Source organism: Bombus pyrosoma, linkage group LG7 (assembly GCF_014825855.1).
Source record: "Bombus pyrosoma isolate SC7728 linkage group LG7, ASM1482585v1, whole genome shotgun sequence".
Taxonomy (NCBI): domain Eukaryota; kingdom Metazoa; phylum Arthropoda; class Insecta; order Hymenoptera; family Apidae; genus Bombus; species Bombus pyrosoma.
Window position 1 is genome coordinate 6,789,895 of NC_057776.1, and position 27,131 is coordinate 6,817,025.

At 32.6% G+C, this 27,131-nt stretch overlaps 4 protein-coding genes across 5 annotated transcripts; 2 read left to right on the plus strand and 2 right to left on the minus strand.

The window, feature by feature from the left end:
* The first annotated feature begins 3,213 nt into the window (after positions 1 to 3,213).
* On the plus strand, positions 3,214 to 6,650 carry LOC122568973 (paraplegin-like). The gene is made up of 9 exons (XM_043729371.1): positions 3,214 to 3,703; positions 3,762 to 4,031; positions 4,099 to 4,315; positions 4,389 to 4,694; positions 4,775 to 4,943; positions 5,023 to 5,375; positions 5,454 to 5,950; positions 6,027 to 6,152; positions 6,338 to 6,650. Exons 1-9 carry the CDS (start codon positions 3,536 to 3,538, stop codon positions 6,461 to 6,463), a joined length of 2,232 nt encoding a protein of 743 aa, XP_043585306.1. The 5' UTR covers positions 3,214 to 3,535; the 3' UTR covers positions 6,464 to 6,650.
* Positions 6,651 to 6,939: 289 nt separating this feature from the next.
* Positions 6,940 to 11,275, minus strand: LOC122568972 (exonuclease mut-7 homolog). Of its 2 annotated transcripts, none has more exons than XM_043729369.1 (13): positions 10,963 to 11,275; positions 10,748 to 10,888; positions 10,372 to 10,556; positions 10,053 to 10,291; positions 9,806 to 9,987; positions 9,549 to 9,734; positions 9,281 to 9,478; positions 9,051 to 9,200; positions 8,693 to 8,971; positions 8,342 to 8,490; positions 7,861 to 8,244; positions 7,596 to 7,777; positions 6,940 to 7,516 (listed from the first exon to the last, which is right to left on the minus strand). In XM_043729369.1, the coding sequence occupies exons 1-13, from the start codon at positions 11,126 to 11,128 to the stop codon at positions 7,144 to 7,146; spliced, it is 2,814 nt and encodes a 937-aa protein (XP_043585304.1). In that variant the 5' UTR covers positions 11,129 to 11,275; the 3' UTR covers positions 6,940 to 7,143. The 2 variants fall into 2 exon arrangements, with proteins under 2 accessions (XP_043585304.1, XP_043585303.1); XM_043729368.1 differs by having other exon boundaries at positions 7,596 to 7,786; positions 10,963 to 11,274.
* Positions 11,276 to 11,543: 268 nt separating this feature from the next.
* Positions 11,544 to 17,836, plus strand: LOC122568971 (transcriptional protein SWT1). The gene is made up of 12 exons (XM_043729367.1): positions 11,544 to 11,828; positions 12,063 to 12,681; positions 12,819 to 12,998; positions 13,075 to 13,508; positions 13,617 to 13,853; positions 13,927 to 14,157; positions 14,231 to 14,485; positions 16,638 to 16,830; positions 16,909 to 17,024; positions 17,112 to 17,269; positions 17,333 to 17,473; positions 17,550 to 17,836. The coding sequence occupies exons 1-12, from the start codon at positions 11,697 to 11,699 to the stop codon at positions 17,782 to 17,784; spliced, it is 2,931 nt and encodes a 976-aa protein (XP_043585302.1). The 5' UTR covers positions 11,544 to 11,696; the 3' UTR covers positions 17,785 to 17,836.
* Positions 17,779 to 25,294, minus strand: LOC122568974 (phytanoyl-CoA dioxygenase domain-containing protein 1 homolog). Its single transcript, XM_043729372.1, has 5 exons — positions 25,135 to 25,294; positions 19,082 to 19,225; positions 18,885 to 18,998; positions 18,635 to 18,785; positions 17,779 to 18,545 (listed from the first exon to the last, which is right to left on the minus strand). The coding sequence occupies exons 1-5, from the start codon at positions 25,153 to 25,155 to the stop codon at positions 18,127 to 18,129; spliced, it is 849 nt and encodes a 282-aa protein (XP_043585307.1). The 5' UTR covers positions 25,156 to 25,294; the 3' UTR covers positions 17,779 to 18,126.
* Between the last annotated feature and the right edge of the window lie 1,837 nt (positions 25,295 to 27,131).

Sequence of the window (27,131 nt, forward strand, 5' to 3'; positions counted from 1 at the left end):
TTTTAGGGGTGGCAAGATACGATTCGAAGGGCTGAAGAGAGAGAGAGGAAGGATGTAGTGTTGTAGAGAAGGGGAGTGAAACGAGAAAGCGCGCACGACTACCAGGGTTGACAATACCACAATCATCCAGTGTTATTTTAGTACGAATTCCTTCTGCCCACCCTATCTTCCTTTCTCTTATTTTGCTATCTCTCTCTCTCTCTCTCTTTCGTTTTTCCTCCGTTTCCCCCTTCCATTTTTCTCTTCTTTTTTCCTATCTTTTCTTCCTCTTCCTCTATTCATTCTCCTATTTTCAACAAGGTCGAACTTATTCGTCTGTCTTTATCCTGGATGCTCCGGGATCTGGCCATTTTGCTAGAAGAAAAACATCTCTCTCCTTTTACCCGCAATTATCACTTTGTCTGGTTTTTTCCTATTTTATAGGTAAGGCTGTTATTGTTGTCGGTGGTGGCATCTTGCGGCGTGTCGATTGGATTTTGAAATTTGATAGTACTGATGATAACAGTAAGGTTAGAGAATAAATTCTTGGTTAATGTAATTTGGTCATTCTTTTTTCTTTTTTCAGAAAACTATGAACTCACGATCCCGAAAATTAGGCGTCACTCTTCCGGATTGGAAGGAGGCTTCTTTTTGTTTGAAATATACCCCGGGATTCTGAACGAGTGGCATCTGTAATAACAACGTCCGTTCTTGCAGCTCTCCCTATACGTAGCGTCGCTACGTGAACGCTACGTGAAATGGATTTCTGGAAGCCCGTTCAGGCTCTGATTAACCATATTTACGCGGGAACACTAATCCCGACGAAAGATCCATTACCGATAATAGTTTCATGGACAAAAAATATTTCCTTGAGAATTATTTTCCCGGAAATCCGGAAATGAAGGAAAAGAAAATGATATCTAAGGAAGAAGCATTTTTGCATACGATGTAATGACTCATTACTAGTGAGTATTTTAATCCTTTAATATTTTTCTATACGAAATTTATGAATGAATTGGGTACCGCATAGTAAGAGGAACTGAATGAACCAAGTTGTACACTGGCCACAATCCGTGACGTTGTTTGGTTATCATAGCAAACCTAACACAACATGGTTTGTTATTTAACAAATCAATTGGTTCCATCCTCCTTTTTCAGCGTAAGTATCATTCCTCCTTTGTCTTTCTTCTTTACGTTTATTTCTTCTTAAACAATTTTTTCAGGTTATATCATTCGACTCAGTTTGTCTATTCGTGAAAAAAACATTAATTGTATTATTGGCATTAATTTTATTGTCTTTAATAATGATTTTCACAGAGAGAAGGTGTTTTGAAGTACTTGTAAATAATTCATAATTGCAAGTAATGTTACGTGCAATGATAAGTAAGTATTTAATACAGTTTCCAGAAGTTCACTATGTCTTTTTTCATTACATATATATTTGGAGTCTGTAGATCTACCATATTGCCTTGTGATATAAAATAGGGAGAAAAATTAACACACTAGTAATTTGATATTTGTACGTTTGTAAGGTAAAATGCGAAGTTGACGATTGACGATGTCTTCGCGTATCTTTCTTGTACTCTTTACTGAAGTATGTCGGAATAGAAAGAGAGGGAGAGAGAAATACTCTGTCGCCACCTTCTTAAAGCCAACGAAAATATTGTTTTACGTAAATATACGTTCGCGATGAACCACTTTTATCCTTTCCTTTTCACGCCTTTTAAGCGATAGAGCTGTAATTGTCAGCACTTTGTCATCAAGAATTTTGCCAGCTCCAATTGTAGGAATATGAACATTTCGTAGAAAGCATGCATCGATTTAATTTTAATTAGTCAGCACTTCTATAAGATTTCTTCAGTAATTCTATAGATTTTTGATAATAATATATTGGATTATAAATTTATATCGAATAATGTAAGTTGGATACTGAAGATAAAAGTGTGGGTGAAAGTTCTAATTCTAGTTAAATCTCTCTTAATTTTAGCTATGAATTTTCGGGACAATCTAATAAATTAAAGTAAACCGTGTATTTTTAAATCTTATAATTAAATAAACGAGAATAGATCAAAATTAATTTTACTTTTTACTTTTTAGGTAAGTTTCTTCTTTCGTTATGTGCAATTCTACAAATAACGCAAATCTATACATCTACAAATAATTACGATATAACTAAAATTATCAGAGTGTTCGTGGTATCATGGGGTCATATACTTCAAAAAGTATGAACGAATAAACGAAGAAGTGATCCATTAGGTAGGAAGCCCCAGCTGACACACCCTGACGCTATCAAAACACGCCTTAAAACTTATATTCCTGCGTAACGGCATGGTAGTGGTGGAAAAACTGCGTACGTGAGATAAAATAACAGAGTGTAGTTAACAGGCTTGGGTAAAAATATTCAGCCAGCTTCCACCATTCTCCCTTTCCTCTCTTTCTCTTTTTCTCTTTCATTCTCCCCCCCCCCCCCCTTCTATTTTCCTCCTCTCACCTTTGATTCTTTTATACTCTGTGATTACAATGAATCTTTCTAAGGCTTATCTATTTGTTACATAAAATTTTATAAAATACTATTTTTTTGAAGCTTTAACATTGGGCACTTTCAAAAACATCGCAATTTTTAATGCATGCAGCATTGAAAACCTGTTGATATACTCCTATCTTTTACATTTAAATTTTGAAATATATAAAAATATACTTTAATTAATAACTAAAAGATGATACCCTTCTAATAACCAATTTCTCATATAAGTTTAATAAGTCATTTTTCAATGTATGATCTGATATTACGTACGTTTTTAATAATTGTGTAAAAAATAAAACAAAGTATACCACACTGCGAGTGTTAGGTAAATCAATTTCTAAATTACAAATATTTTATATGAATATTACCTATTATTGATATATTACCGACTTACACCAATTATATGTATGTAAGTTTTTCGATAATATAAATTTCTGTCTTCGTCGATAATATGGAATTTGATTTCCGTCGATAATATAAATAGATCATATAGATAATATATTGTCGTTGTCATAGACAAGATAATTTTGATTTTGTTCATTTTCACAATGTCATTAATCTAATAAATTATTTTTAGTCAATTTTGATTATATATTAGTTAATGTATTTGCAAAATTGTTTTTTAATCGTCGTAACATCTTTTATCATTTATTTATAACAACTTTAACATGTTAATTATTTAGCGATTAGTATATTTTTATATCAACGGATCATTACACTTAAAGTCAATTAAATAAAATTTATTAATAAATGTAACAGTAGATAAAAGAATCTACCTAAAGTATCCAATTTTCTCATCTGGTTTTTGCGATATTGCAAGATATTACGAAGCTTTTAAAGCACATAACAACTCATGTGTATATATAACTCTATGAACAAGTTATAAATTGAATACCATCTGTTAATCTAAATATTGGAATTTCGCCAAAATAATTACTATATAATTAACTTACAATGAATTTACAGTTGTGATTTATATGTTGGGTTTACAAATGGGTTAACACATGTGATCTCATATTGCATGATACAAACATGCAGAGTTCGATAATATATTCCGAACGACAGTACATCGTTTCACGGAAACTTCTTGGATATTTATTCAAATATAATTTAAAGAAACACAATGTATTTAACATTATCTCCAGAAATATTAGTTTTAATAACCGATGGAATAGGTTATGTTTTCCATTATCACATCAGGTAATTATTTCAATGAATTAATGTTACATTGGTATGATTATTAGAAAATTTGTTTTAGTCGTATAGAATAAAACACACGGGATTGAGTGGGACGAAATTGCTGCTTTCAAAAAATGAGCCTTTTAGAATTTACTTTTCAAAGTTGTGTAATGCAAGAAGTTTCAGCACAAGCTCTAGTAATCATCAACGCAGTTCCAATGAATCTGACAATTCTAACAAAGAAGACCCTAAAAAATCTGAATTAAATATGCTACTACTGAAATTTGCTATAGCGTTCTTCATATGTTTCGTATATTACTTACTTATGTCTGGAATCTTCGATGCAATAGTAAGTTTGTAAATGAATAATTACCAGTTGAAAAAATTTACTCATAAGACTTATTATTTTATGCCAGGTCGTAGGAATGGACTGGAATGATTTTATAAATGAAGTACTTTTAAAAGGACAAGTTCAAGAAATTAAGATTTATCCAAATGAGGTAGAAGCTATAGTAAGAACAGGTGCTACTTATAAAGGAAGAATCCTGTTTAAAAAGCTTACTTTTTATGATATTCCTGATGATGTTGAAGAAAAAATTAGGGCAATAGAAAAACGCATTGGCATTAGATCAGGTATAATTATCATGCATATTTAATAAATCTATAAACCATTTTTTTATACTGAAATTCATTGAATAATTTTTAGAGGATGGAATTTCAATTAGATATGTTCACATGAATGAAGAAATGGCTATATCAGAGATAATTAAGATATTATTGACAATTGGGTTCTTTGTTTTGCTCTTCCGTCATCCAATGATAAAAAAACAATTTACCAATTTTTCCTTTATGAATAAAGCAAAATATACGTTAGTGGAACCTTTTTCTGGTAAAGGTGTTCGTTTTAAAGATGTTGCTGGTTTGAAAGAAGCCAAAATAGAAGTTATGGAATTTGTTGATTATCTTAAAAACCCTGAAAGATATACAAAGCTTGGTGCTAAAGTGCCTAAAGGTTTTCTATATTTGTATAACTCAAATATCTATAATTCTTTTGAAATATTTTTTCTTGTAATTCATTGAAATTGATTTTAGGAGCTTTACTCTTAGGACCACCTGGCTGCGGTAAAACACTTTTAGCTAAAGCTGTTGCAACTGAGTCAAATGTTCCATTCTTATCAATGAATGGATCTGAATTCACTGAAGTAATAGGGGGACTAGGTGCTGCACGTGTAAGGGATTTATTTGCAGAAGCTAAAAAAAGGTTTCACTGATTTTTATTTTGACAAACAAAGCAGTTATTAATATATTTAAACTTATTGTTATGTTATCTGTTTCGGAAGAGCGCCCAGTATCATCTATATAGATGAAATTGATGCAATAGGGAAGAAACGAGAAGAATCGTATAGCGGATCTGTTGACAGTGAATCCGAGAGAACATTAAATCAACTTTTAGTAGAAATGGATGGAATGATCGAGGCAAAGGATATTATTATTTTAGCCTCAACAAATAGAGCAGAAGTTCTAGATAAAGCTTTATTGAGATGTGGTAGATTTGATAGACATATTTTAATCGATCTTCCGACTTTAGAAGAAAGAAAAGACATTTTTGATTATCATCTTCAGTCGTTATCATTGGAAGGCACTCCAATGAAATATGCTAAATATTTAGCTCATCTTACTCCCGGTTTTAGTGGTATGTGTGTAATTCTCAATAAATTATTTGAATCTTACTTTTATTTTAATACTCTTGTTTTGAATGGTATTTTTGAAGGAGCTGAGATAGCAAACGTCTGTAACGAGGCTGCATTACACGCAGCAAACGAAAAAAAAGTTAAAATCGATAATAATGATCTCATGTATGCAATTGATAAAGTATTGGGTGGTACAGTGAAAAAATCTAGTACATTGACACCTCCTGAGAAAGAAGTTATTGTTTATCATGAAGCTGGTCATGCAGTAGCAGCATGGATGTTGGAATATGCAAATCCTTTAATTAAAATAACAGTAGTACCAAGAACAAATAAACAATTGGGTTTTTCTCAGTATTCCGATTCAAATCTGAAACTTCTAAGTTCAAAACACCTTTTTGAACGTATGTGTGTATTATTAGGCGGTAGAGTTGCAGAAAATATAATGTTTAACAAAATTTCAACTGGCGCGCAAAGTGATTTACAAAAAGTAACTGATATGGCATATCTCCAAGTTCAACAATTTGGAATGAGTCCTTCTGTGGGTTTGCTTTCTTTTGATAAAGAACTAACGAGCACGGTAAGATATATTTATAATTTACCGAATGGTAGTAGTATACCATTGATTTATATTTTTGATTGAAATTATCAACTAGAAAACTAAAAAACCATATAGCAAGAAGCTAGGAAGTTTAATGGATGCAGAGGTACGAAGAATAATCGTTGAAGCATATAAAACAACTGAGAAGTTATTACAAGATAATAAAGATAAATTGATAACTGTATGTATGACTACTACATGTATAATATACCTAAGCAGTTTCAATAATTTTTTAGACACCGTTTCAATAATTACTAAATATTACAGCCTTCTGCTTGATGAGTGTTTAGTATTATTTTACTACAGCACATGGAACTATGTTAATCTCCTCAAATGTCTAATAAATTTCCTTTCCTGAATTTATAGTTGGCTGAAGAACTTCTAAAGAAAGAAACCTTGACATACAAGGACATAGAAGCATTAATTGGACCTCCGCCTTTTGGGAAAAAAGATATTGCAGAATTGCAGGAATATAATTCAGGTGTGGAATAAATAAATGTTGATAATATATACAACTTTTTCCAAAATATCTCTACAGTACTAATATGTAGCAGAAGAAATGCTATTATTAAGCTTTATTATGTTAATTTCTGTAATAACGATTCACTTGTATAACATATGTAATGTTCACTTTTAGAAATAATGAAACAATAAAAGAAACAACAACTTAGTGACAAAACTTTTACAAAATATTTTACGAAATCAACTCAATATATAAAATTATTCCTTTATTACTTAAAATCTTGTGCTGTATATAGAAAAGATATAGGATAGAAGAGAAAATAAAAAAAGATTATATATAGATAATTATTTCATTGTTTACAGTACATTATTTTTCATAACTAATGGAGTTAAGTATGAAGTATTATTTTTACAATACAACGCACATAACATACCATTTTTGATATTTCAACAAAGGCTATATGAAATGTATCGATTTTTCGATATAAAATAGAAATAAACGAAAGTAAAAGGTTAAGATAATTTATATATGTTTTCAATAATATTAAAATACTTTTTAAAATAGATGAAGTACATTAAACATATCTCTGTTTTTGTGGTTATACCACATTATAGGTATAATTCCTATTAACTCAAATAAATAAAAACACTTTTGATTTGTGCTTTCAAAGTCTGAACTTCTTTAAACACTATATCACATGTAGTAGTAATTAAAACTCAGATGGAACAATGAGATCCTTAATAGCACCATTGAGCACACGATCTAAATGTGTACCATTCCAATATATCTTTCCACATTGTTCACAAATGTAAAAAACTTCTATATCCTGTAACACCTTCATTGGTACTTTGTCAATTTGTATTCTTGCTTGGTATTTCGTTGAACATGTATCAACATCCAGAGAATTCGTGCTAAGTATCCATGTACGATCCTCGCGTTCCAATTGGTTGTTCATAAAGGTATCGTATTGTAAATCGTTACTGCTTAAGTTCGTTGCTTCAGCTAAATGATATGTATTGCTCACATGATCTGATGGATTTGTATCAATTCTATAATTATTTTTACGTGTTATTTTAACATAACTAAAAGAAGATAAAATCCTGTTAACGTTATTGCCAATATTTAATGCATAGTTTTAAGAAGAAAAAATATGTAATGAACCTTTTTAAAAGTTTATCCATTAATTGCTTTGAAACTTTCACAAATTCATCACTGTTACAGTCTTGGCATCGACTAAATATGTCTCTATGTGTAACTATAATTTTAAAGTACTTTAATACCTCTCTTAGCTGAGCATCAGGATTAGCTGCCATTACAAAATAACAATTCTCAGGTGGTATATACTGTGAAAACTGTATAATGTAATTAAAATAATTAAGAATGAACAATATTACTTAGATGTCTAATATTATTAATTAAGACCTACTCTTAAATATTCTTTATTACGCGTCAGAAGCACCCTTTTTTCATAAAGTGCTATTTGAACAGATCGTTCTCCTCTTTGATCAAATGCAAGATGAACACAATCGCATCCACACATTCGTAATTTACTTGTTAGCCCACCTAACATTGAATCACAGACTACACGCCATTGATGCACTGGTATGGATTCACGTTTAACTACTTGTTTGTAATGTTGTCTGTTTAAATTCATGGACCCCGTTCTTCGTGGTGATTGTATTGCTTTGTGAAAAGAATGATGATCTTGATTATTTGATTTCCAGAAATTATTCCTCAATCTTCCTTGTGGCGAATCTCTTTGAAAATTTTGTTTATCATAACCGAATTCTTTATTTTGGAAGGAGTGGGACTATAATAAAATGTTTATAAGTACTATGGAGAATAAACGAATTATTTATTTGACAGAAGCTCTACTTTATTAGAAATACAGTAAATTATGGAACTACCTTTTGTGTAGGTTTCCTTGTATTTCGTTCTGGTGATTGATGTGGTATATGTTGCACTTCCAAACACACATCATAAAACGGTATGTCCAAACGTTCACATTGAATTTCTAATGTTGCATATATTTCTAGCAAACAGTATGCATCTAATGCTGTAATATTATGATATATAATTATTATATTTGATTCTAGTATGTAATATATATTATATTATAATAAACAGAATATATTGGGTTGACAACTAAGTAATTGCGGATTTTATCATTAGGTGGTATTGACAAAATCCACAATCACTTAATTGCCAACCCAGTACGTTATATTGTAATAAAAACAACAGCAAAAAAAATTACAAACCAGCATATATTATTTGGCTTTCTCTTAGAGGTCTCTGTTCCCAATTAGAAAACTGATCAGATTTATTTAGTTTCTGTCCAAGACAAAGTTCTACAAGTTTACTCAAATTTTTTTTAGTAAATTGTTCATCACTTTCATGTGGAAAAACAAATTTATAATCTTCCACTAACTTTTTCCATAAGTGTACAATATCTAAATAACCTTGTCCACATATTTTTATTTTTGAAAATGCAGGCAAACTATTGCGTATAACTGTTACATCTTGTGCTATTCCAAATCCTATATCATAAATTCATGAAAATATACATGAATAGAAATAATAATTAGAATAGACATTTATTAACTAGAAGAAGCTTACCAAGCTTCAAAATGTTTCTGTTTTCGAATAGAGCTTTGGATAATTTAACCCATAACTCTGTTAACTTGTTTCCTATTGTAGTAACATCTAAGATGTATACATTAGCTTTGGTAGCTATTTGTATTAAAGCTAATTCTGTTTGTTTCGTACCTAACAATTACAATAAATTTTGTAATTATTTTTTACTATATTCTAGTGAAAGAAATTAAACCATTAACTTCAAATATTACCAAAGCATGGTTTCCATTCTAAATCAATACCAACAATAGAGACATCTCTTAATCCATTATCAAGAAATTCTCCAAAACTACAAAGATCATTCACTACTTTAATAGAATCTCTTGATAATTTCAATTCATGATAATTCATAGGATCATTGTCAATGTTCAAATCATTCATCTTGCTAGTTGAAGCCCCTTCATTTATACCTACATAATGAAATCTTATAAATAATTGAAACAACATGTAATATTAAAGAAGAGTCATTATTGCTCTCACATTCATTTTGTTCCTCTTCATATATAAGTGCCCATGGCCACTTTTCTCTAGGTACATTAAATTTTTTAGCCCAATATAAAGCTTCAGCTGGGTCTTTGGCATTCATTATCATCTTTATTGTAGCAAGTTGTAATGTATGATCATTTCCTACTGCATCTTGTACCATTTCCCTCCAGCTAGCAGTACCTTGATTTAAAAACAGTTAATCTTTTATTCACACTATTCCTTGATTTATATTATGTAAAAAATTAACATACTTAAACTAGATTCCACGTAACGTTTATACATGAGGAACTGTAAACCACCTTCGCATCTTTTTTTATTTAAATTAGAACAAAGTTCTGGTGGAAGATTATATAATTTGATAAAACGTGCTATTAATTTAGTCATGGGTTTTGTATTTATTGTTGCCATCTTTACGTCTGGTATATTATGTTTTCTACAATATATTAAAGATATTATTATGCTTAAAACTTCCTTCATTAGTTCATTATTGAAACTTACGTAATTATATCATTTAACATGACAGCCATGTTATTCTCAGGTCCAATTAAATTATCCAAATACAAGACTAGAACCTTCTGCAAATGAGGATAATCTGCTAAAAAATCTTCTACAACTATTAATTTATTTTGCAGAATAAGTGGTAATAATAACGTTTCTGGATTGGCAAAATAATCTTGTAATTGCAATACAACTGCATATTGTGCTGCTTCTTTGTATTTCTTTTCCTTAATGACTTCCTGCAAGAATATACAATTTTTTAATTAAATAATATGTTATATAATAATTGGAAAGTTAAATATTGTAGTCTAAATAATACCTTTATTATAGGAAGAAATTCCTCCTTGTGTTCTATGAATTCATATGTAACAGCAACCATTTTAATGAATTCCATATTTTTTTGTCTAATAATTAATTGAAATGTTGCTAATTTTATTTCTACATCTAGGAACAGTTTACGTATTGGTTTCTCCAATTTCAACCAGTTTGCAAATTCTTCTATGACTGTAATCCATAAAGAGACATTAATTTATCTTTAACATCACAGAATTTTTACAGTAATCTGTACAACAGTATCTATATAACTATGTATAGAAACTATGTACTCAATTTTAATACTATTTCCCTATATACTTGCACATAATAAATATAACTTAATAATGTTATTTCATTTATATTATATGTATAAAGTAAACCTGTAAATGCTAATGATGAATTCTTTTTTATATGTTTAAAATCTGACGTGTTCACTAATAATCGTATTGTGCTTAAATATGGATCAGGTGCACTATCAAAATATTCTATTAATGTTTTGCTTATAACATCACCCTTTTTCCCTATAAAAATATGTAACAAATAAATTAATAATTATTAATAAATTTTATTGTTACAATATATAATTGTCACTTACATAATTGCCATATAGATTCTAAAGATTTGAGCCATTCTTTTGTAGCTTTGTCCACATTTGAAAAAAATGTTAAATCTTTTTCATTTTTTGCGGACAAAAATTCTATCGCTGATAATAAATCATCATTACTTTTAGATTCTGAATCTAAGCCTGACATTGCTTGCATTGCTATATACTAACAATATATCGAAAAACGTAATAAAACTAAAGTATTTTGTGGTCTGTATTCTTTTAGATTAGCACAAAACTTGGTAAAAAAATAATTGCATCGACGCGTTATGTCAATGTTTCGCATAGACGTCGACGTAAAGACACATTTCTCAAGTTTTCGATAGTTAGATTGTTATATACACGAAGTAAAACGATAACATTAAAATTCCCTACACGGCCCAATTTCCGTAATTACTTTGTTTACTTTTTTTTTGATAATTTTTCCCAAATTTTAAATAGAGTGTATGTATGTATCGAATTATAAATAAAATATGAGAAAGAGAACATTTTGCAGATATTCTCATTATTAAGACAATTATTATAATTCTAAAATTCATCATTTTGGAACACATGATTGACATCATCTTTATTTTGTTTATGATCAGTCACCGCCTATTGGCATATGATATCATTGAAGCTTATAAGTGAGAATGTAATGAAACGTAACAAAAAATTTGTGCCCTCTAATGACGACTTAATTTTTCTTGAAAGTAGTGTTTACATGGTTTTCGACTATTTCAAACATGATGAAACATAAGTTACCGGAAAATTGGAGTATACGGAATTCAAAGAGATATCCGCATAAAATATATTATTTTAATGAAAAAACAAAGCAATCATCTTGGGATATCCCGACAGGAGATCAGACAGAACAAGTAATTTGATATTTCATTTTATTTTATTTTTAATTAATACTAATGGTAATAGGAAGTGGATGATATTTTGTTAGCCCTTTTAAAATTGTATTGCCTGTTCTAACCTGTAGATTATAGTAAATTATCTTTATTATATATTTTCGCATATTTTTAGCTAGTAATACTTCTTATACATAATTTAATTATAATTCATAATCTCTGTTATAATTATAACGTAAAAAATTATTTGTTTAGGTTGAAAAGAAATTAGGTCGATCTGCTAAAAAACGTAAACAATCACAAAAGATGAACTTACAAAATGATGAAGATAATGAAGCACAGTTTACTGTTTCTGAAAGAAATCCATCTGAAGGGAGTGCATCTGAAAAAGAGATCACAAGAAGAAATATACTTACTGCTAAACGTTTTTATAGGCAAACGCAAACTAAAGCTAATGAAGGAAAGGAAACACCTCAAATGAAAGAAATTCGTCAGAAAATGTTAAAAAAAAAAGAAAAAATTATTCCTAGAAGTCCTCAGAGTTCCAAATCAACTAAAGATGTTTCAAAATCACCACCTTCAAGGCTTGGCAAAATTAGTCCACTGTCGCAAAAAACTGATGTTTATACATACTTAAAAGAATCTTATACGTCACAAATGCAAATACTTTTAGAAAAAAGACAGGGGAGAATATTAAAAAGTAGTCCTAAAAAAAAGACAGAGGAAGACAGAAGCAATGTGATAGATAAAGGAGAAAATCCAATTAAGACACGGTTAAGAAATCAAAATGTATCTAAGCAAAACAATGTTTCAGAGGTTTCATCTCCCTCAGAAAGCAGAAGTCAGGGAGAAGCACAAAAAAGTCCAAAAGTTGGTTAGTATATGGAAGAAAAAGTTATACTATGTTATTTTCTATAATCTTTTTATGTACATAGTTAAAAAGTTAAAGTCAAAAAATACTAATGTAAATCATATATTACATAGCCATAATAATAGAAAAAATATTGATAGGTAAAAGAAAAAGCTGCAATTCGGGTGAAGATACTCCAAAAGTGCAAGGTCGAAAGTCTATGAAAACAAATTTAGGAAAAGAACGTATGGAAAGATTGAAAACAAGCCTATCATCACAGCAGTGTGATGATAATCTGAGTCATAATAGTCCTACAAGTTCTTCTCCTGCAAAGAAATTTAGTAAGTGTTGTAACAATGTTTTTGATATCATAAATTAAAGTTTATTCTTAGTATTTAATTTCTTGAACAATTATAGACATGCCATGCATTTTTAAAAATACACAAGTTAGATTGGAACGTTTGAAGGAGACACATGTAAATAATAAGATTGCTAATAATAAAAGTGTATATACTCGTGAGATAAAGGGAGCAGCAAATGCATCTAAAGATTCAATAACAACTGTAGATAATATAATAAAATGGGTCTATGAAGATTCTGTTTGTGAAGAAATGCCCATGCCAAGTGTTTATAAAGACGCGGAAGTTAGATTGGAACGCTTGAGGGAGAGATGTTCGAATGATAAGATTGCCACTAATACAAATTTAAGTCCTCCCAAAGTAAAAGAAACAGCAAATGCATCTAAAAATCCAATAACAACTTCAGATGATTTAGTAAAATCAGCCTATGAAGATGCTTTTTGTGAGGAAATGGACTGGGAACCATTGGAGGATGAAAAAATTATGTTTGAAGTAATGTCAAGTACTTTTAAAAATCTTATTCAGTTGTCATATATAGATTATTATAATGAATAATAGATATACAAATGCTAAAGTATGACTTATATTTATATTATTTAGGTTCAAGCTGTCAGAACCCAACTTTGTACAGAAAACAATGTAAATACAACTTGCAATATCCCTAGTAATACTTCGAAATATCCCTTATTATCAGAACAACAAGCAAAAAGGCATTTGTATATTGTTGTTGATACAAATGTTTTTTTGTCAAATATTGATGCTGTTGAACTGGCAAGGGAAGCTATTTTTAAAACTTATGATCATTCAATAATTACAATACCATGGACTGTTATACGTGTAAGATTCCATATTTTTTTATTTATTTTGCTATTTCCTAACATTTATAGCTTTCATAAATAATCTATTACAGGAACTTGATTATATTAAAGATGATAATGGGAAATCAAGACCAATATCATTATGTTTCAATGCAAGGAAAGCTATAAATTACATTAATAAACTTTTCTCTTCTAAACAATCTCACGTAATTGGTCAAACACCAGAAGATGTTGCAAAAAATAAAGAAAGGTTTTCTATCAACTGTCCAGATGATGAAATTTTACAGACTTGTTTACAAATTCGTGATTTAGGGAAATCCGTGGTAAGTTATAATATAACATACTTTTATCAAAATATTTAAATATGACTTTATATTTTGGTCCTTTATTATTCAGGTATTATTATCTTATGACGTAAATCTTTGTAATAAAGCGATGGTTTATGATATTGTGACACTTGGAAGAAATGATCCCCTTGAAAAAGTCGACTATCTTAATGCCACCGATGTAAATAAACCATTGTCTAATTCTAATAATGGAAATCGAGAAAGTTTTAGTTTGAATTCTACATCAATTATGTGTGAGGAATTGCAGTTATCAAATGAAATATATGAGGACATAAAAAGTGTTATAAGAGATTTTCTAACAGTGGTAAGCATAAAGATGATATATGTTATAATTAGGTAATATAAGAAAATATATATATATATGTCGGGTTCACACTATGATTAGGGTTGGGGATAGGGGCGTGAAACGAATCTTCATTCGGATTAGGCATTGTTGTTATACAATAGAGAAGATATTTAATAGTGCAAATACGAGTATTATAGAATTTGATAAATAACCGTGGTAATTAGATACTCGAGATGATAATGACAATGATCCTAGATTCAATAACGAATCCGCGGTCAACGGGATAACAAAATGCGCTTTCTTCCAAAGTCCACGGTGTACCCACTCCCTTGTCTACGGTATAAGTATTACTGGACTAACTCTTTGTTAAAACGTAGAATATCTACGGAGCGTAAGGGCGCTATGTAACTCGGTAATGAGACCTCGCGAGAGAATGACTTTCCGTCACGATGATGCTGCAGAGGAAAACTATAATGGGGTGTGTCTAAGGACACGAGATCATCGGATTTGTGCAGCGATGCCTTCGTTTGGAAAGTGAGGGATATTGACGTTGCTGTTAATTGGTCAATTTCCATGTTGGTGGTTAGAGAAGGATGCTAGCCACCCTTGAGGGAAAGTTGCTAGCGGGAAGTGTCGTTCGCGAGAAAAATAGATTTCCTCTATCTTCCCGTAGTTGGGACGAAGACTGTTTGTCTGTTTGAAGGACTTTAGTTAACTAAATCTTAAGATTTATAACGGGTCCTCAGGCTAGCTGAATATGTACTGTGGAGATGCATCGACATCTGGTAATCATCTTACCCGGAGAATAGGGTCTGCGTGTGGCGAGCCACGGGACAGAAACCGTTGGAATGTTTACTGTCGAGTACCGCTACAACTATTTCTTTTTAAGGAGAGCTATACTATTATTCCATATCTTTGTTAGTTTGGCGACTGGTTGTCGCTTCGAGCCCAAGTTCATTATCACAAATCTCGAACAACTACAATCGGATTGAATGACGACAATTGCTTAATTACGGCTATGGTAGAATCTAGATTAAAGTGTTAAGGGATTTTCCCAAAATTCCAAAAGGAAGGCTTCGGTGTCCTTTCATCTCCGACATATATATATATAAAGAACACCGGAGCCTCTCTTCGGAACTTGGGGAAAATCCCGTAATATTGTAATCCAGATTCTACCATAGCCATAATTAAACAATTGTCATTCAATCCGATTGTGTTTATTCGAGATTTGTAACAGTGAGCTTGGGCTCGAGGCGACAATCAGTCGCTAACGTGGCCGCGGTCAAGGGATAAACGTTTACCTAAACAAAGGCATAGAGTAACCGTATAGCTCTCCTTGAAAAAATATAGCAGCGGCACGCGACAGTAAACACTCCAACGGATTCTGTCCCGTGCCCCGCTACACAAAGATCGCATTCTTTGGACAAGATGATTACCAGATGTCGATGCATCTCCACAGTACATATTCAGCTAGCCTAAGGACCCGCTATAAATCTTAGAATTTATTTAGCTGAGGTTCTTTAAACTGACAGATAGTCTTAGTCTTCGCAGCCCCTAAATCCGTCTCCTACTGCGAAAAGATACGAGAAATCTTCTTTTCTCACGTACGACGCTTTCGCTAGCAACTCTCTCCCTCAAGGGTGGCTAGCATCCTTTTCTAACCACCGATATGGAAATTGACTAATTAACAGCAACGTCAATTTCCCTCACATTCTGAACGAAGGCATCGCTCCACGAATCCGATGATCTCGTGCCCTTAGACACACCCCGTCATAGTTTTCCTCTGTGGCATCATCGCGACGGAAAGTCATTCTTTCGTGTGATCTCATTGACGAGAAAGAATAACGTCTTTACGATCAGTGAATATTTCATGTTTGTTAACCAAGAGTCGGACTTAGAGTTTGTAAGAACATACATCTGTTATCCCGTTGACCGCGGATTCGTTATCGAACCTAGGATCATTGTCATTAGCGTCTCGAGTATCTAATTACCACGGTTACTTGTCGATATCTGTAACAATCATATTTGCTCTAGTCAATATCTTCTCTATTGCATAACGACAATGTCTAATCACAACGAAGATTCGTTTCACGCCCTTAACTCCAACTCTAATCATAACGCTAACCCGACACATATATATATATGTGAATTAATAGTAATTTTTTTACAGATAGTCAGTAAAGAAATGTATGCTTTATATGGATCATCTTGGGAAAAATATGTTATTATAAAACCACCTTGGACAACTGTGACTGTTTTACAGTGTGCTGTAAAACATTGGATAGCTGCTACAAGTGAATCATTTCGAAGAGCAGCAGAATATAATTTGAAAGAATTATTACAGATATTTAAAGATATATCTGGTAATTTTGTTTCTATATTTTGAAAAAGATCATCGTTTCGGAGATTTTTATTAATGTTTAAACATTTTTCTCTTTAAGGCCCAAAGATTTTGAAGGAAAATAGTTATATCTTGGACAAATTTAATAATTTGGTACAAATGGTTAATATAGATAAACATTCAGCTTTAATGTTACGAATATCTAAAAAAATTGATGTAATTATTCTCACAATTTCTTCTATTAATATCATTTTAATGTATTCTGAAATAATTTGCATTTTCCTAACGGTATCATTTTTTTAGGAGTTAAAAGACAAATGCCGTGAATATGAATCTCAAGTAAATAATCACAAACTATGTAATGTAATCGGAGTTGAAAATGATGTCGAGGAACAAGAACGAAGAGCACAGAAAGCTTTTCAGTATTTCGAAGCAGCATATGTTTACGCTCGAGATATGGCGTAAGTTTCGTAATTATATTTGTTTATGATGTATTATTGATATTTATTCATTTATATGTACAGTGGTATAACAGCCAAAACAATAGGAATGCCTTGCACTTTGCATTACAATGTTCCTAACCCAGTTCCATCTGTAGAATTTCTAAAAAAAACAATACCAGAAATTGCAGCGAATGTAAATAAATTAGAATGCAATCTAAGCGCGTAAGTTGTTTATTATTAAATATTATTTAACCACTCTTTTATATGTATACATAGTAACAACCATATTTTATTGCAGTGTAATAGAACAAGTCAAAAATTCTTGTACGGACTATCGAACACTAATACATTTATATCAGACATTGATAATGTTTCTTCCTGAGAATGCATTAATAGCACTGAAGTTAAACGATGTTAAAATAGAGCCTCTTGATGTATATTGTTGCGTGAAACGAAAGGAGGACGTACTGGATAGAGGTCTACGTCAGCTCCAAGAACTCAATATTCATTTTAATAGATTAGCGAACTACTGATGTACATAGATGTATATTTATAAACCGACTAAAATTCTTCTGTATTCAGCTACATCCGTTTTACATAATGTATATATACAAGCTTTTGTTCAATTCAGTGGTTTAGATGTCACGTAAGTATAACATAATGTAACATTGTTTGTGAATAGTGTTTTTTCAGTATTAACACCACAAACACTTTTACTAATATTTCTATGTTATAATACAAGAAATAACTTTTGTACAAGGTGGAAAATAAAAATGCACAGCCAGAATAGCAATAGATATTAAATAATGTTCCTTGGCAATTTGTAATAAAATAATTTAACAGTGCTCTACCTATCGAGCATTATCTCTGTAAATTTAATTTCTGTACAACTTTGGAAATCCTCCTGGAGGTGGTTGCAGCCAGTTTTCTTTAGAATAGGAGGTGTGTTGCGTTTCGATTACGTGAAATGTGTAAGCGTGCCTTGATTTATCGCTTTTGTTTGGATATGAAAAATGTACTACTTGTCCGTGAATGAGAATGCAGGTTCCTTTGCTAACTGGGACTGGTCGAAAATTACTAAGCTGATAACAAGGTGCAGCTCTGTCATAGACTAACAGTTCCTTGGATTCTGGATCCTTATTCCTTAGATAACGTCGATGAACACCGCTCTTATGAGAACCTGGTGCGAACCATAGACATCCGTTTTCCTGAGTAGCATCTTCCAAAGCGATCCAGAAACCAACAAGCTTCACTGGTTCCGTGTACAAATATGTTGCATCTTGGTGCATTATTACTATTATGAAATTAATTTATACTTAAATGTTGAAAATTGAATTAATTTAACAAATACAAAGAAAGTAGGAAATATTTGTTTCTCTTTACCTTCTGATCCAATTCCTGGATTTTTGTAAATGTACATCGATTGACAAATAGCAGGTTCTTGATAATCCAATTGGAAAGCTGCTTCTTTAACTCTTTCATCAAAAGTGTACTTTTTGAATGTAGGGTGAACCCAGTGCAGGGCGTGACCTACCTGTAATTTTGTCAAAGAAAACATTTGATATATATATATATATATAAGTAATTATTGTAAATGTTTATTGTTATTTCTAATTAGTATCTTCTATTTTACCTTATTTAAGCACACTCGAGGATGAACTTTCAACTTTCCATTATCGTCTAAAGCTTCAGCCTCAAAGAACACACTGATTTTGTTACCACTGTCCAGAAAATATTTATCTTTGTTCTAAATAATAAATAAATTCGAAATGTAAGCGTCGTATCAATGATACTTAAATAAATAAAACATTTCCTTAATTCAACTCGTACCTGTTGCAATTCTATCGTACTGAAAACTTTCCTCTCATTTTCTGGAGGCAAATTGGTAGTGAATTCTTCTCCGCAAGATTTGAGTTCGTCGATCTCTTCCGGTTGGAAGAAATCTTCCAGGACGACGAAGCCATTTTTCTCAAACTGTGGACATGAAAATGTTTTATCTCGTTATTAATCATGCTAATAGCGACGAGTTCAGATGATTCATTTTCGTCTGTATCTCTCGAAAGAACACGATATGTTTGGCACTAAATACTATTGATATAATTTATACGAGCATAAACATTGGACACAAACTGTTTTGTACATAAATCAAGCTTGGCTTGGCTCTAGTTTCTAAACGAGCTCCCGAAGCATTACCAATTCGATTATTCACTTTTAATATTAAATTACATTCATATTATTTATGGTATTTTTCGTTTGTGATTTCTTAGTAACAAAATTTACAGGAAAAATAAGGAAGGCGTGGAAAAACTTTCTACTTTTGTCATTATATTCTCTCCTAAATTATTTATTTATTTCCGAAATATATAAATAACGTGACTTCACATGCGAATTCAACAAAACTTAGCGTGTATATTTCTTTTCCAAATATTTAATTCGAACGTCAACAACAACAATTATAAGTATAAAAACGTCCATTTCCCTATTTAGTTTTTAATTTACTCTTAATCATTTTTCAAGCCCAACAGGTCTGATATATTTAACGATATTTTTCATTCTCCAGTTATTTAAAATTTAATTTAAAAGATAATAAATACAGGATGCGATCGAATAACATGTACAATCAGGCGATTCTTTATCATAAAATAAGAACAAAATATGCAATGAAATTGTTTCATTTAAGACATAGTTCACGAGAAAATCGAATTTGAAGATTTATCAAGTATACTCGAACATGACTAATTCCACAAGACTAAATAATCAACAGGAGATCATTCTACGTATGAAAATAAGTCGAAAATGCAGAACAATATTTTTTCTCAAGACGCTTTGTTTCTGAGAAAAATAAATTTAAAGATTTATCATACGCGTGCACTAGGTCGATTCTTAACTAAATACGTTTGAATTTTATTTTCTGGAAAATGAAGCCCCGAACGCAAGAATTTTATTATTTATTTGCATATGTCGGAGATGTAGGGACATCGGGCCTTTCTTTTGGAATTTTGGGAAGATGCCCAATACTTGGGCTCGAGGTGACGCAACCGGTCGCCGAACGTAGCCACGGTCACGGGATGAACGTTTTACCTAACAGAAGAAGTATGTCAATATTGAGCGACACACGCTGTATTAACAAACAAACCCCGGCCAGGAGCAATGTCGGCTCTACGCGAGTCTGTCTAGTAACGGCGCCTAGAATTTTGTTAATATCCCTGATCAATATGCAATTGACAAATGTGATCGTATCAGTCTTTTATTCTTGTGATCACCTTGGTGAGTTTACTGACATCGTCTTGTCAGTCAGTCAGAAAGTAACCGAGCGCCACAGCTAACGTCACTTTGTGTTTCAAAATATATTCTATTGTACAAAGAGTTTTCCCCGTTGACCGTGGATTCGTTTGAATCCAAGAATATTGTTAATAGCGTTCGTTAAACTTTGTAAAAGTCATATTTATACGTGTAAATATAATCTCTGGCTAATTCAAATGAAGAATTGTGGCGCGCCCAAAATTCTAATGATAACCCGACATATATTGTATATATTACTCATTTTCGACTTATAATTATGTATAACTTATAAGTATACCTGATAAATTTTCAAACTCGATTTTCTCCTAAAATATGACTTAAATGAACAAAATTTTATTGCACATTCTGTTCTTACTTTTTCATAAGGAATTATCTCGTGTCAGCTTGTACATGTTATTCGACTGCATCCTGTACGATAAGACGAGGAAAAACATAGAAATTCTTTTCGAAAAACTAACGATTTACCGAATCTGAAATTTCCTTTTTACTTCAAGATTTTCCCACCTTTCTTCTTTCCCTATACAGGAATCGAATAAATCGGATAGATTCAGGGGCCCGTGGAAAGATCTCATCCCATGTCACGGCTGAATCAGACGAATGAGTATGATTCGTTCGGCCCAGAATAGAAAGGCGCGCGCGTAGGCGTTCATTCTTCTTCGTGAATGGACACGGTGCAGCCTTTCGTGTTTCACGGGTCCGCGAGCCTGCGTTTTATGTGGTCATTAGACCAAAGTAAGGTCGAGACCCCGGGACCCAGTTGTTCTTTCGCGAGAGACCGTGTCTGAACTTTCCCTTCGTCCACCATTCACCACTTTGATAACGTACAATTAAAGTTACGATTACAATGAATTCCTGTTCCCACGAACTTTCTATCCGATGAATGCGCCAGACCGATGAAATATAAACTGCTCAGGGAAAGAGTTTCACAATGATCAACTCCATAAATTCGAAAAAGATTAGACAACGGTGCAAACGTTATTCTTTAAGATTCACGTTCTCAATACCACTGTGAAGCGAATTTTTGAAAGACAGTTCACACGAACATGCACGTAGTATTTCGCTTTCGGCTGCATCTTCGCGAGGGAGGAGGAGGAAACGAGGGAAAAGAGTGGGTTTGTAAGCGTTTGAACGAGACGCTGCAGCGAGACGAGAGAGCAAGAAGAGGTGTTTTAACGAACAGGCGTATGTAGAGCAGAGAATGCGCGTATTAATCTTCTGCTTTGTAGAAAGCGCGCGTCGCTTTTAATTGCCGCTCGATGCGCTCAGTCGCAATTAGAAATGCGCAACGTGGCGGGAATACGGGACGTTTGTATTTTCACGCCGAACTATTCATTCACCGATTATTAGAATCACAATATTATTGATTCCTTAATCGCCGTATTTCAATATACGTTGGATCGATGTATTTCCTATCAAATTTAACTACCATTAAATTATTTTGATTGCCGCTATGTAGTTGTATGACAAATCTCTGTAACTTGATTCATGATTATCGTAATTACCGGTTCACAATATTTAAGAATTTTCTTTCGAACCTTCAGAGTAGACTGTTCGTAATTAAATACTTAAATAAATGTTTCAGAAATTTTGTTATTCGTTGGAAATTCATGTTCTCATAGATAATGTTACAATTAGTGGGATAAACGATCTTCCGTCGTTATAAAGGATTAAACGCATCATTAAAGAGAAGAATGATTGCATGGGTAATTATTAATGTATTTAGTAAAAGGACATTGAATGTGAACAAGTCTCTTAAACCGAGCGTGGCATCCCATTAAAGAAATTATCTCTTCTCTTTCTCTTTGCTAGAGTCATCGTGGTATTTCCGTTTCAAGAGATCGCGTGGGAGGATCAAGAATGACGTTTCGTCGTCCAAGAACACGGATGTAATACGCGTTGGCCTCCCTTGGCCGTTTAATCGTCACCTTAACCGGAATCTAAAAATGGATCGCCGGATCACAGCGTTGACCACGTGCATCCGATTATTATACATACGACTTTTGTATGTCTCGATCAGCGACTGGAAATTGTTTGACCGACTATATTGTCGGTAATAACGATATTAATGTCCAATATATATATATAATATATAATATATATATAATTATTAATAATGCAATTATTTTTACGTGCTTATTTTCATGCATTTATTTAAAGGGGAATTTAAAGATGGAAAAATGCGCAGAGTTACAAAGTAGAGTTCTCATCGTGATATTAGGTGAAATAAATTTTTGTCTAGATTCTGTCGTTTCGATCGTGTTTTACAAAAATACGACTTTGCGTAAATATCCGCAATCTGGCGGTCGTATTTGTCTGCCTCTGTTAAAATTTTACTCTAAATCATGATGTATTTTTGCATTGATGATTATGTGTACATATATAATGTACATTTGCCTATGTAAAACAAAATTGTGATAAAATGAATTGTTACATTTTTCTATAAAGAATAATTATGCGCTAACGTGATTTTAACTTGGTACAAAATTATTTGGATTTGGCCAGAAGTAACGATGATGTAATTAACAAGCGTATTAATTGCAGAGGTAATAACTGTGTGTTGGTAAAACGTTGAGTAAATTGACAGATCGTTTCAAGTATTACAAATATTGAATATTATCATAATATTATCAAGGTAAACAGTTAGTTAACTACTTAAACACTTCTACCAACAAACACTGCGATGAATCCGCTGGTCCTCTGTTAATAACAGTGACATAAATTATGCAACGACCGCAATTTAGGTAAATTATTTAACTCGTTATTGTTTGTGTAACATTTTCATACATCACTCTTCCAAAGGATTTCCAAAACAACTTATTCAATGTCAGGCGCTCTGAATAGGTACAGAAAAAAAATATTAGTAACGCAGCTTGATACTATTTTCCACAATGGGATATTTCAAATCGATCAATTATACGCGTACAACCTAAGCGTAACAATGATTCTACGACGATATATCGACAACGTTGTGTAGTATACAAATGAATAATTTCTTGCTCTCGTGGTCGAACGAAATCTTAGTTACGAAGGATTAATAATACAAATATCTTAAAAACACGAATTACTTAACAGAAATTACTTAAATATTACCATTATTCGGTAGATATCAACAATTTCATTTCAACGTGCAATCATCTACAAAAGAATTTATTTTTTTTATTAAATCCTTTTGTGATCTCTGCTAACTACATACCTACTTGCATTAAATATCTTGTGACTCCTATATGACTCCTATATTTTCGAATTTGTTTCAAACATTACCAAAATAATTATGACAGTCGAGACTCATAATACTAATGAAATTTCAAAACATTTTGTATAACATACATGATATACACGTAAAAATATTTACAAGCGTTCAAATATTTTCACGAGTATATAAGAACGGTTAACGTTATTCTATATCGACTTGTTTGGGACGTGGTCCATAGTAGGAGGATGCTGACCTCCCTGAAACGATAGGTCGGGCTCGATCATGTCAGTCTTCTCCGATGACAGCACCGGCCATTGGTCTCTCTCAGTTCTGATTTCGTCGTCTCTTCCCTTTCGACAGAGACACCGTGTCGTTGGGATTCGCTTTTAGCGAGCCCGTATATAGCGTCGTGATCGTACACCGGATCGTTCGATCGGCGAACGACCTTTGAACGGCCTGGTGACCTTTGATAGGACGATTAAGGATCGCGATCGACCGACTGCTACTTATTTTTCTTTCGCGATGCGGCCGCTACTTGTAAACAAATCAAAGAATATTTCAATGTTCGTGGATAGTCGAAACGAGAATACCGAGTCTTCGTCGCTTTTGTTCTAGACTTTGATGTATCGTCGAGACGATTTATGATATCGAGCGTAAATTTTTGATACGGGCGAACAGCGTATTCGCGTTCCATGGTATCTCGAATGGGAGTTTGATTTCCGATAGAAAAATTGGATGGTTGAACTTGGAGGAGATTGTAATTTTCTACATTAATTATACGAAATTTGCTTTCTTGAGATATATTTTGATTAGTAAATATGGAATATCGTTTTAGGAATAAAGATTGAATTTGTGGAGAAGGGAGAGAGTACTTAAAATGTCGGCGACACGAACTGAATTTAAACGAATAATCTCAACGCTAAAAAAGGTAGAACGCTTATTAAGAGGCAAGGTAAGTCGTTTAAAAACACGAGCTGAATTTATACGATCTTATCTGATCTTACATTGTACCTGCCAAGTTTCACGAACAAAGCCACGAGAAGAGCCAACAAAAATATTACATTCACTTCACGAACACAATATCTATCTTCTAATCAAAAAATACAAATTTCACTGTATACTATCGTATGTTAACAAACTTTCTCTTTACTTACAAATTCTGACAAAAATACAAACAAGATAAAATGCAAAGATAAAAAGATTAACGACTGACAGGAAGAAAAATGATTTTAAAAATATATGTAACTGACAAGATAAGAAGCAACTGTCGGAATATCGGAGAATTTAAACGCGGCAAAGTTCCACGTGGTCGCTATGGCGCGAACATTCTGTCGGACCTTGACTTCTGTTCGAAACAAGGTAACGGAGTCGTGAGCAACTAACTCACCTGCGAGCGGATATCCTTCATCCTATTATGTCCGTCACAGCTGGTCTCGGACTGGTCGGTCGGATTTGCTGCGCAGTGGAGCGAGCCTATACGTCCGCGTCCGCCACTGAATGCTACTACGAAATGACTAGGTGAACCGCGAAGGCTGTGTGACGACGGTTGACTCGGATCGAGTCGTGTGGAATCGAGTCGAGTCGGCCTACGCGACGCTGGATCGTACAGAGTCGTGTTGGGTCGGATCGGGTCGGGTCGAGTCGAGTCATCATTTGAACGCGTACGCGCCACGTTATGCTATTGGCCCGCTTCTTTAACACGTGTATGCGATTACGCATGCGTCGATTATGAACTTTTCATTCGTCATTATGGGTCAAATATATTATATTGAGTTAAATATATGTATATACATAAGCTCGCGAAAGTAATAGAACATTCGTAGACATCTTTTACAAATATATTACGTGCATTATACGAAGCATTTTGAAATTTTATTAGTATATACCGCGTGGTATGAGACTTGGCTATCATGGTTATGTCGATAAAGTGTGAAACAAATCTGAAAACGTATATAGAAATGACAAGATATTTGATACAATTGTTTAAGTAACTATATTTAACACTCATTGTATTATGGTTAAGATAGGTTCACGCAGTATATCAATTTTTTACCAAATATATGTTTGCGATAAATACTTTATATTTTCTATAGACATTTTCAGATTTGTTTCAAGTTTTATCAATATATTGATAACATCGATGACAATTTTTGTGAAACAAGCTGTAGCAATGGCATTCTTATATTTTTTCAATCAGTTAGATATTATGTTATCTATAGAATGTACATAATATATTTGAATTTATTTGACTTAGACGACCATCGATCAACGTACGATTCAATATCTACGCATCTGGTTACTTACGAGAAACTGCAGAAGCCTGTATCTTGGCGGAATATTCAAACGGACAGCCCAGTTAACTTGGAAGTTTTAATTTGTTGGCGAATTACATGCAGAATATTCTCCGCGTTCCAACTCGTTTCTGTTGACCATTAGCAAAATGTTGAAAGTTTAATTTCACTTCTCGCCTCGTTTCCTGAAACGCTCTGTACATTTAAGTTTAATTGAAACGGTCTCGTAAATTGTCGACCGCAACACTTCACCGTGCTGGTCTTTCCAGACGCGTTTCCATTTAAATGCGATTCAAACAAATGCAATTCTTCAATTTTAATCTGACTTTCCGCGAATTTTGACGTGACCTGTATAATTCAATACGACCAGATATTGCTCTCGCTATTTGATACCGTTTTAATTAATGTCTCGATGTTTATGAAATGATTTCCGCGTTTAAAATTAATCCAAACGAATGCCTCTACACACGGTTGTATTATTATTTGCCATATATCCAAGGTGCTTTGCTTTTTAACTCCGTTACTGTTCTCGAATTTTTATCTCTCAATCGCGCTCCCCTTTCAGCGAATAAGCAAATTTTCGGCGGCTCAAGAAAAAATATTGATATATGAATCATATATGAACGACTTAAGGAACTTTTTATGGTAGGAAAATACTATTTTATATTCTTTATTTATGTAGTTCACATAATATAAATTTCAATAGTAATTCACATAAAACACGTATGTACAGTCGTACGATATGGAATTTTGTAAAAATTATTGGCCGATATAAGTCTAACGATAGATCCTAAACTCGTTACTGCTTACAATTTAATCTGTTCTCTTACAGTCAATTTTCAAATTTACCAATGAATCAACTTCCTTCACTCAAAACTCGAACAGTCTTCCTGTTACTCACGCTTGCTTTTAGCTTTTATTTTGAACTAAATTTACTCAGACGTTCCGCCTAAATGCTACCCCTTACGTTACCTCATCGTTTCTTTTCTAAACGTGACTCAGCCAAAGACACAATTATTCAAAGTATCAACAGAATCTCCCACGTTACATTTTCCTCAGAATCATTTCGTTCCACTAACTTCTAACACACTGT

Coding starts and splice junctions, on each gene's coding strand:
- LOC122568973 (XM_043729371.1), top strand. CDS start 3,536: ATGCAGAGTTCGATAATATATTCCGAACGACAGTACATCGTTTCACGG. Junction 3,704..3,761: donor GTTTTCCATTATCACATCAG/GTAATTATTTCA, acceptor AATTTGTTTTAG/TCGTATAGAATAAAACACAC. Junction 4,316..4,388: donor ACGCATTGGCATTAGATCAG/GTATAATTATCA, acceptor AATAATTTTTAG/AGGATGGAATTTCAATTAGA.
- LOC122568972 (XM_043729368.1), bottom strand. CDS start 11,128: ATGCAAGCAATGTCAGGCTTAGATTCAGAATCTAAAAGTAATGATGAT. Junction 10,292..10,371: donor AATTTCTTCCTATAATAAAG/GTATTATTTAGA, acceptor ATATTCTTGCAG/GAAGTCATTAAGGAAAAGAA. Junction 8,972..9,050: donor CAGAAACATTTTGAAGCTTG/GTAAGCTTCTTC, acceptor TTTATGATATAG/GATTTGGAATAGCACAAGAT.
- LOC122568971 (XM_043729367.1), top strand. CDS start 11,697: ATGATGAAACATAAGTTACCGGAAAATTGGAGTATACGGAATTCAAAG. Junction 11,829..12,062: donor CAGGAGATCAGACAGAACAA/GTAATTTGATAT, acceptor TTATTTGTTTAG/GTTGAAAAGAAATTAGGTCG. Junction 14,486..16,637: donor TAAGAGATTTTCTAACAGTG/GTAAGCATAAAG, acceptor ATTTTTTTACAG/ATAGTCAGTAAAGAAATGTA.
- LOC122568974 (XM_043729372.1), bottom strand. CDS start 25,155: ATGAAGGATATCCGCTCGCAG. Junction 19,226..25,134: donor TGAAGGATATCCGCTCGCAG/GTGAGTTAGTTG, acceptor TCATGTCCACAG/TTTGAGAAAAATGGCTTCGT. Junction 18,999..19,081: donor GTACGATAGAATTGCAACAG/GTACGAGTTGAA, acceptor TTTATTATTTAG/AACAAAGATAAATATTTTCT.